At 48.9% G+C, this 10,264-nt stretch overlaps 1 protein-coding gene across 9 annotated transcripts in view; it reads left to right on the top strand.

Annotated features, from left to right (window-relative positions):
• LOC149354535 (kynurenine aminotransferase-like) overlaps positions 1 to 10,264 on the top strand; it is a 158,134-nt gene that overhangs the window by 3,360 nt on the left and 144,510 nt on the right. For 5 of the 9 annotated variants that reach the window (XM_089583380.1, XM_089583379.1, XM_089583385.1 and 2 more), the window contains one exon: positions 2,190 to 2,313. The exons of the other annotated variants lie outside the window; for them this stretch is intronic. In XM_089583380.1, the coding sequence (XP_089439506.1) occupies positions 2,256 to 2,313 (58 nt within the window). In that variant the 5' untranslated portion in view covers positions 2,190 to 2,255. The remainder of the gene's footprint in view (positions 1 to 2,189; positions 2,314 to 10,264) is intronic. 9 annotated transcript variants of the gene reach the window in all.

Below are 10,264 nucleotides of genomic sequence, written 5' to 3'. Positions count from 1 at the left end.
TTTTTTTCGAGATGAGTGGGTGGGGGAGGGGGGAGGCCTCAGTCCTCCCTGCGGCTCGTGCCACTTCATATTTTTTGAACAAAGCTTTGGGATGAGGGCCTTGGTCATGACCCAGTATAACGCTCAGGAAACATATCTTATACTGCAGTCGCTGTGATGAAATGTGGTAGATAAATTTGGTAAATTTGGCCGTTTCATTTGGTCCTCTGCCATTTGCCGCTGCTTCTGCTGACATTTGCCCATGCGGAACGACGTCACCGTCATATGATTCCACTTGCCACGCCGCAGTGACGAACCAGAGCTATACCACTAACTGCGAGCGCCGACTCGGTCGAAGCGCTTGACAACCTTTATATATTGATTATTGATTGTTCTGGTGTAGTCTTATGATATGCAAAAAAATGGCATTCGTAAACTGTTTACATTCGGTATTTACTCGGTGACATTTAGGGGCGTCTCTGTTACTTCATTCCGAGAATGAGCCGTTTCTATTACTTAAATGCATATATTACGATAATATGGGCAGCCCTGTGGCAGTAGTACTCGATTCCAGACCGTCGCCAAACGGCCAGCTTGTCCGACAGACCTCCAAGTCAGCTCCAAGTGGTGTTCGAGAGGACCTGTGGTAACGCTATCAGCTGCACCCTCCCTGAATAGTTTCTCTTGATGACCCTGCATGCGCAGAAACGTGCTGTTTGATGGTATAGGTCACAGACCTGAGGCAGAAGGATGCCCTGGGCTGCAGGACCTATCTTCTTATTCGTGTTCAAAATAGCAGTGATGGATCTGCTCATGGACTCCCATGGCATCGGCATCTGTGCCCAGCTCCAAGCAGGCATGTTTCGGCGACTCCAGAACTGCTGCCAGCTTCAGCAAGAGGCATGGCAACCTCGAAAGCTGATAGATGTCAGGTCTCTAGGGCGAACTAGAGGCACCCCCAGAGTGATGGACAGGGTTGGGCTCCTGAAGTGCATGAGGACATAAGAGGTTGTCCGTTTGATCCAAGGGCTGGTTCTTGACAATGGCAGGACTCGCCCCGTGCGAAGAAGAGCTGCATGGTAGTGGTGGCCTATCGGAGCAGCCCAGTCTGCCACGACCAAGCTGGCAGCTGGTTAGCAAAACCAGCCAACTGCCAGGGACCAAAAACCAGTAAAATTTCCAGAAGTAGGCTTGGGCATCAGGAAGAAGGTCACTCTGATGGTCCACGAAGTCTGACAGGGCCCCTCCGAGTAACAGGAGTGCAAAAGCCCCCGGTACTGCAAAAAAAGCAGATTAGGAGGAGCAGCACAATCAACCACCACCTTTTCCCGCTGATTTTGCCAAGCTTGTTACCTTGGCTGTGGTTTCTGTTATAGGTAGATTGAATCCCCCTAATCCATTCATGCACGTCGCAACTGAGACGACGAGGTATTTGGTAATTTTTTTCTAAACTAACGGACTTGACATCGATATTTAGGTGCATGTGAACTATTGGCAGTACTACCCAACTTACGCTTTCACGGAATACGAGTAAGATTGTGGGGCAATACCATTTAATCCACTCATGAGCGAGGTTATCTTTTGATGAGTACTAAAGGCGACCTCCCCCCCCCACCTTCCCCCCACCTGGAGGCATTAGATGGTAAGTATATTGAAGTCTTGATTCTCAAGTCCTGTGTCTCGGAGGGCATCGATGCTGGGCTTTGCTCAGCGGCCTCGTAAAGCAGTCATAGCCTTGATAGCAGTGACTGGTCTGTTTGAAACCTGGGCGTGCAATTTTGTTGCAAGGTACTTGTATCGCACAGTGTGCATCTTTGAGGCTGAATTTCTGTCCCGCCACCTGGACATTGAGGATAACTGCCATACATATGTGGACCTCCACAGTGCGGTTGGTGAGAAAGGTGTCGATGTAAGACTAGACTTCGTCTAGTGTTACATTTCTAGACTTTATGAAAGTGCACTGAATATGGTGTTGTGGTCGATGCTATCAAAACGCCTTGGATAGGTCTAATGGCAGTATGGCTTCAATCCGATCTGGGATAGTGGGGTAGAGGATGTTGTGCGTGAAATACAGCATGGCATCCTGTGAGGAGTGTTGAGAAAACATCATGGTCATAGCAAGGGAACATGGGTCATACCGGGACCCCTGATCCCTGCGCAACTCCGCCATACTCAAGCGTTCATGCCTAACATATCCATAACCCTGGCAGCCCAGCTGGCAGCAATCTTCTGCCTTGGCGTGGCCATGGAGAACAGTGAGGCCTCCCAGTCCTCCCATGTTTGGAGGGTGTCAACCAGCCAGCGGTGCAGAAGCTGGACAGGACAGGAGAATGTGTGAGGTTTGCTTTCTTTGCGTTGCACTGAGGGCCGCAAGGTGGGATCAGTTGGTAGTGGGAGCGAAGGGAGGGGGTAGGTATGGTCTCTGTGTTTTCAGACAGTGCCATAGGTCTGGCTCCCTGGTAGTGAGAGAATAGGGGAGGGGGGGTGGTATATTTATCTTTCAGTGTGAGCATTGGAGATGAGGTAAGCGAGTGTACACACATGCTCATTCGAGAAATAAGGTCCACTTGTGCCCAGTTTCTTGACGCCCCGCCTAAAGAATCAGCGGTCTTATGCCATTGTTTCCTGTTTGCGGACACCCAGATGTTGTCTCCGTTGTCCTGTTGTCCATCCTTCATGTTCTCTTTGTGCTCTTTTTCGTCATGAACATACACAAACTTGCCCATCTTTCAGTTTTGCATCACCCAGATCTGCTGTGCGCTGTGGAAACAGGTGGAATTTTTGGTCAATATGTGGAAGCTCGTAGGATGGATTCTGCCCCATCATAATTTAGCAGCACATTTTTCCAGTCACTAAGGATGTCGGTAGCAGTGGTGCTGATGAGCTCTAATGCCCAATCTCTTACGCTTCTTTGGTGCAGTCGTACTGGTCGATTCCACCAAGACGCTACATGTCTAATGCAGTTATGTCGGTGCGCGTAGGCTTCATTGTCTACTGCCTGCACCTGGCCTCCAGCGGCTTCTTGTACGTATCAGCGGCCTCCGATGTGCGTGTTCGTATCTTGCCAAGACCCGCTTGGTAGGCCAGTCCCGACGGATCGCCAAATTCCCCTTCCAGAGAATGCGTCAGCAACGCTGCGATGTAACCCACAATGGTGCGTTCGCGTCCCTATGGGCGGCGCTGACAACCAACCGACCATCCCCGGAGAAGTGCTCACAACAGGGAGGTCTTACTGAACTGCGAGCCTCAACATGAGGCGTTTCATGATAGTCATCTCACACTTCTCGGAGGTGGGCTGTATCAACTTATACACGTGTTTTATCTTCGAGAAGGGCAGCAACATTATAACATCCTGTAGCGGCTTAGCAACTTTGTTCTCTTTTGCCGCGTTAGGAGTTGATTCCGCCTGCCTTCAGCTGCCTTTCTGCAAATCGCGTGTCCTCCTCTTCCTAGATTTGTAAGCATGTGATTGTGGCATTGGGAGGAACGGATGGCAGAGAGAAAGCACTTTTCCAAGAGCTTTTTGGGAAGATTGAGTGCGCTGCTTCGTGATCGGCAGACTGTCCGTGATGGCGTTGTGAAGAGCACAACCATGAATACAAGCCACATGCTACGTAAAATTAGTCCACAAATGCACACAGAAGTATTTGATGGCTGCCTGCAGTTTGCGCCCTGACGCATCGGTCTTAGGATGCTGGCTGAACAGCAGATGTTTCAGGGAGAATGTCCATGCCCGAGGTGTGCATCAACAGCATCACAGGTAAAGAGTAGGTGTGAGGATCGTGAATGAGAAAGGCGCCAGAAAGAGGGCGCCTTAGGATACAAGTGGAGGTATACGATGCACTGGACGCATGTGCAAAATGCCACAATAAAATATGGCATGAAAAACTTACAGAGCCATTCATTTCTTTTCAACAGACGATCATTCTATTTCAACTATATCCATCATTTCCTATCTGGAATGCAAAAAGGCCAGTGCTTTCCGTGCACGTCTCCGCTTTCCTGCAGTGGTGAAGGGAAGGCAAAGTGCTTTTTTTTCCATGTAGGGTCAGTGCTGCTCAAGTACACTAACTCGATTTTTTCAAAGGTGCACCTTGTCGACATGTTGCTGGAAACCATTCTCCGCTCTGTGGCACCAGTGTCAAGGATTGCCAGCATCTTTACTTCTAGTAGAAAAATAACCAACCTAAAATAATTATCCAAGAAACAACTCCAGGTCTGTTTCAACACAACAACTCAGTGCAAGATGTAAGTACTCCCGGCCAATGCCTCTCTGTTCTCCTAGGTAAATTTTAAGCCTATGTTCGAATCCGTCGAGGATGCACCGCAGACATATCTTTGCACCTGCTATTCTGTGTTTGCTTTTGATTACCTGCTTTGCTGGTACCCTTGTTGTTAATGGTATCATGAATATGTGAACCAATATGTATCTTGAGAAATCTGTTGACAGACTCTCAGTCTTGAATTGTTGGCATGCGAGCATGATTGCCATGTGCACAAAGCTCAGCCGGTGTGGTTCGTTTCCAGAGGCTGTCCCTAAGGTCTGCCTCGTCGCCATGCACATGGAAGTACTACCAACGGGTGTGCCAACTGCGCGGATCTTCGTGCGCGGACGGCCGAGGAACACTTCAGGCGATATCAGTGTAGAATCTATGTAGCGCACGCGCTTGTAATATCTCTCATGCTGCTTCCGTGACGTCACGAAATCCTCCAGCTGTGGAAATAGGTGCCGGACTGGCTTCTCAGAGAGTCCATCCTGTAGCGTAATTCTTGCAGAATTGGTTCGGCGGCTGTGGACTGCGCATAACGCAAGGACAGCTTGGATATCTTCCTCGTGTACTGCGCATACTTAGTGAACATCTCCATCTGGCCCTCCGAGAAGATGCAGGTCGCATTTCGAGTAAGCTCAGTGTAAAGAAGGCGCTTGAAAAAGAGGCGCTGCTCCTCTTCGCTGCACTGCGTTTGCTGGAATGCGATCAGCTTATCCATGCGAGCAATGGTGGCTGCTGTCATTCGTTTCCAAAAGCTACCCCGTAGGTCTTCGGTTCTTTTCCATCCTCACTGAGGTAGGCACTGTATTCAGTCCAGTTTGGCACTGAAGTCGACAAGCGTATACGGCATGCATGCTGGAACCATGCTCTGTTGCGTGTGCTTCGACCTGTCTGCTTAAGACACTTCTATACCACTCCCATAAAGCACGCTGAGCATGTCCCTATTTTTATCCTGTTGTCAAGGCTACTGAGCATCGGTATGGTGTTTATCTGCTGCACGAACTTGTAACCTAATCGCAGCTCATGTACGGTGCGAAAGCAATGGCTATGGATATTCCGCAGCTGCTGGCTAACGGCATGCAGGCGTCCATAACTTGAGAAGGCGATTCTGTGATTAATCTCTAAAAGAAATTTGGAGGACGCTTGCTGTTGCGTTTCACTCTAAAGAAAGAATTTTAAGCATCCTCCAAATTTTTTGAGAGCCTTTTGCCCTTCATTGGGAATAGTCAGGCTGATGGTGATGACGATGATGATTTCCTGCCATGGTTGTGTACAGGTCTGCCATCCTTGTGAAATAAGTGATAGCTGTTTGCCTTCAGCGTGCATGTGACGCATCGGTCTATGTACCTGATTTTCTTTCACAAACTTATAGATCTTCCATCCTTTCAACACAACAGACATGCATTTCCAGCCCCGTGTTTACCGTGATAGCCTTAACCATTCACGTCACAAGACCAAAGAAAGAAACCACAAATACTCATCACGCCACACACCACTCCTATGACGTAAACTGCCGCGGCTGTGCACTTCAGTCGGTTCCCCAGTCAAGTCGCGTGCGCTTGTCGCATGTGTCGCACTCTTCCTTGCTGCATTTCTTGTTTCATAAACTCTCGAGAACAAGGTTTACTGCGGATGAAGGTACAACCACAGGTGGAGGCTCCCATGACAGAAAGCTACCTATGGTGTCTGCGATGCACTGCCTGCAGTCTTCAAGGCGTGTTCTTTTGGCAAGTACGTGTACTCTCAAGGCTGACACAATGGCTGCACAACTAGCCTGAGACGCCCAGTTCGCCCGTTATGTCTGATAGTCCGTCTTTTAGTGTGGAGTGAATGAGCAATGGGGAAACCTTGGAGGCTGACACTGTTCAGTGGAGGTGGCCAATAGTAAAACCATTGAGAGACGTTCTGGAACCGTGCTGTCTCCCTTGACAAGTGCTTCACCATTTTACTTCTTGGCTTCCTTTGGAATCTGTCTTTGTGCCCGACAGCTGCGGCGCGTGGCTCCCAGTCTGCTACTTTCCCTATTTTTAACTATTTTCTTTATAACTCCCATTCCACTTAAATGGTTCCAGCATGGTTCCAGCATGCATGCCGTATATGCTTGTATGCGCTCCGAGATCTTGCTTGTCACCAGATCTTCTCTGGGTCTCTGTAGCTAGCGATCCCGAAGTGTGGTGGTCGCAGGCGCTAGATGGCCAATATTGGTGAGGGGTTCCTCTGCACCTATGGCCGCTACATCAGCTCGTACAGTGCTCCAGGCATGACGCCGCTGTCATGGACTAGTCCATTCGCTGTCTTGTGTGTTTGTATTCTTTTCCAAGGCATTCATCCTAACTCTCCCATCTTGCAGTTTCTGTATCATCTTTCTCTTGCTGCCATTGGCTCTGCTTTGAACGCATTCTTCTACCTTTTTTTTTCTTCAGTGCTACTGTTTTTCAAAGCTCTCAGGAGCCAAGCATAAGTGTATGCTATTACTCCTCATCGCGTCACGATGAGACAAGAAGGTGCCATTTGGGGAAGGGGGTGAGTCAGTATCTCCTCTAACTGGCGCCGCTGCTCAACACAACTTGGGAAACTGCGTTGACAGGAGCAGCAGTTGCTTCCACTGCCTTCGTAAACGAGTGGATATCCCAGATGCAGAAGTGGGTGGAAAATGAATCAGAATAACTGCAATAAAAAAAATGGATCAAAGCCAAGCATTGGTCATTTTAACTTTTCCACGCGTGTCAGGCGTTCAGGACAAATAATTTGCGTGTCAGACAATCTCCTGGACATTTCTGGTAACTTCTCATAAACCCCTGCCTCGAATATCAAACCGCAGTGGCATGCACTTTATCACTGGTGTCGCAGTGTTCAGTGCTTCTTTCTTTTTACGCAAGCTTTCTACAGGCGGCTTATTTATGTGCATTGGTAACATTCGGACGTTCTACTTTGGGCACAAGCTTGCGTCCCCAGACCACGACGCTCACCGTTATGTCTCTTGACGCATCCACAATGGTGCCTTCATTAGTCAAGCCATTCAAAGCTCAAGCCAGGGTCAGTCAGGTCATCACGTAGTTTCTTTCTGACAGGGCGAGCACTTATGAGTGGCGCGGGCAGCTGCTGAGTGGGTCACTCAGTGATAGCTCTTTGCCTTCAGCGTGCATATGACGCATCGGTCTGTGTACCTGATTTTCTTTCCCAAACTTCTAGATCTTCCAGCTCTTTAACACAATGTACATTTAAGGTATAACCAGAGGTGGAGGCTCCCATGACAGAAAGCTATCTCTGGTGCCTGCGATTCAGTGCCCGCCGTCTTCAAGGCGTGTTCTCTTGGCAAGGACATTGACTCTGACGGCTGACAGATATGGCCGCACAGCTAGCCTGAGACACCCAGTTCGCCTGTCATGTCTGTTAGTCCATCTTTTAGTGTGGAGTGAATGAGCAACGGTTGAAACCGTGGAGGCTCATACTGTTCAGTGTAGTTGGCCCATAGTAAAACTGGTGGGAGACAGTCTGGAACCATTCTGTCTTCCTTGACGAGTGCACCAGCATTCTACTTCTTGGCTTCCTTTGGAACCTCAGACTGTTGGCCCAGACAGCTGCGGCGCTTGGCTCCCAGTCTGCTACTTCCACCCATTTTTGAACTATTTTCTTTCCAACTCTCATTCGACTTAGATCGATATTAACATAGGAACCCGACAGGAACATGTTTAAATCACTGTAGTTAGCAATCCCGAAGTTAGTGGTCGCTGGTGCAGACACCCAATATTGGTGAGGGTTTCCTCTGCGCCTTCGGCTGCTACATCGGTTCGTGCAGTGCTCCAGGCATGATGCTGTTGTCATGATGCAGTCCATTTGCTGTCTTGTGTTTCTTTATTCCTTTGCTATGCAATCATCCATAACTATCCTACCTTGCAGTTTGTATATCACCTTTCTCTTGCTGCCATTTCCTTTGCTTGAATGCATTTTTCTACTTCTGTGCCGCACTTTTTCAAAAGCTCGTAGCTCTCAGAAGCCAAGCACTAACGTATGTTATTATTCCACACAAAAAGGCACCATTTGGGGAGAGAAAGGGTCAGCATCTCCATTAACTCCATCCGCCATTCAACACAATTACGAAAACTCGGTTGACAAGGACGGTCGTTGCTGCCACCGCCTTCCTAAATGTGTCTATATCCCAGAGTCAGAAGTGGGTGGAATATGAATGAGAATAACTAGAATAGAGAGAAAGAGATCAAAGCCAGGCACTGACCATTTTAACTTTTTCACTCCTGTAACGCGTTCACGACAAATAATTTGCTTGTCATACAATTCAGACAATCTCTTGTGCACTTCTGGTGACCTTTCTGATAAGCCCCTCCTTAGAATATCAGATAGCAATGTCGTCCACTTTATCGCTGGTGTTGCAGTGTTCAGCGCTTCATTCTTTTTACACAACCTGTCTACAGGTGGCTTACTTATGTGCAGTACAATGGGTAACAATCGGACGTTCTACCCTATGGACAAGCTTGCTTCCTCAGACCACAACGCTCGCCGTTATGTCTGGTGCATCTCTTAGTGAAGCCGTTCAAAGCTCATGCCAGGGCCAGTCAGGTCATCACATAGTTTCGTTCTGACTGACATCGCGAACAATTTTTGAGTGGCGGAGGCAACTACTGCGACAAGCACTCGCTTGTGGCCAAGATGCTCTTCAACAGCAAACTTTTAGAAGAGTTTTTCTGGGACCTGTTTCTAGTCTTGAGTGATGGTAGAGAGGGCTACAGCGAGTGAGTGAGTGAAAAACATTTAATGCTCCAAAAATCAGGTTTTAGCGGTGGGCCGATGTCTTCATGTCTTCGGCCTCTTCACAAGGTCGGCGCCCCTATTCCAGGGCACCGCTGAGTCTTGCTGCTTCGCAGGCGTGCTGCACCAGTGCCCTTTGGGCCGTGAGCTCGCTGCTGGTCAGCAGGCCCTCCCATTCTTCCGCATTCGGGTCATTTAGCTTGTGAAATGTTCTGTTACGTTCGCATTCCCATGTGATGTGATATAGCGTGGGGGTTGCTCCACACCACGGACATGTGTCCCTGTATTGTGTAGGGAACATCTTATGTAGTATGTATAAATTGTGGAAAGTCCCTGCTTGCAGTCTCCGCCAGCAGACCGCCTCGTGCTGTGTTAATGATGTGTGCGGTGGTGGGTATTTGAATCTCCGCCCTCTGTGATAGTTTAATATTTCTGCATACGTTGGTTCCACCGTCATGGGGTCCTCCAGGGTTTCCGACTGCCCTGCTCGGCTCGTGATCTCGCGAACTAGGCTGTCTACCCTCGAGTTACCCTCTATCCCGGTGTGTGCCGTTATCCAGAAAATCCTGTGTCTTAAGGTCTTATTTGGAAGCTTTGCTTCGAGGAGGATCTTCAGCGCTTCCTTGCTTATTTTGCCCTGTATGTAGTTCCTGCATGCTGCTTTGGAGTCTGTCAGGATTATCAAAGACTTGTTCCTACGGTAACCTTCGGCCGCCGCTAGAGCTACGGCAGCTTCCTCCCCCTCCGTTACCGTACAGTTTCTTAATGTCGCGCTGCTAATTGGTTCCCCCATGTAATCTACCACTGCTGCCGCGACTCGGAAGTTTCTGGTCCTGTGGTCCCATGGATAGAGGGCCGCGTCTCTGTATACTGTGTTTTCCATTGTGGCTAGGTTCCGCTTCACATAGTCTGCCCTGGCCTGCCTTCTAGCGGCATGGAGGTTGGGATCCATGTTTCTCGGCAGAGGGCTGATGTCCAGTGTCTGCCGGACCTCGTCTGGAATGCTAGCTGTTCTATCTACGATCCCTTCTACATTGTGCCCTAATCTCTTTAGGAGCTTGCGGCCGGTGGCTGTCTGCTGGAGAATGGCTATTTGCGCACTTAGCTGGGCTTCCGTTAGTTCTTCGAATGTGTTGTTTAGGCCCATTTGTAGCAGCTTTTCATTTGATGTGTTTCTTGGCAGGTGGAGTGCGGCTTACAGGCGGCTTACTTATGTGCAGTACAATCGGTAACGTTCTGACGTTGTACTC

The sequence above is a fragment of the Amblyomma mixtum genome, chromosome 3 (assembly GCF_055824585.1).
Source record: "Amblyomma mixtum isolate Tamu chromosome 3, ASM5582458v1, whole genome shotgun sequence".
In the NCBI taxonomy this organism is placed as follows: domain Eukaryota; kingdom Metazoa; phylum Arthropoda; class Arachnida; order Ixodida; family Ixodidae; genus Amblyomma; species Amblyomma mixtum.
The sequence above is the reverse complement of the archived record's forward strand: the minus strand, read 5'-3'. Positions and strand labels throughout refer to the sequence as shown.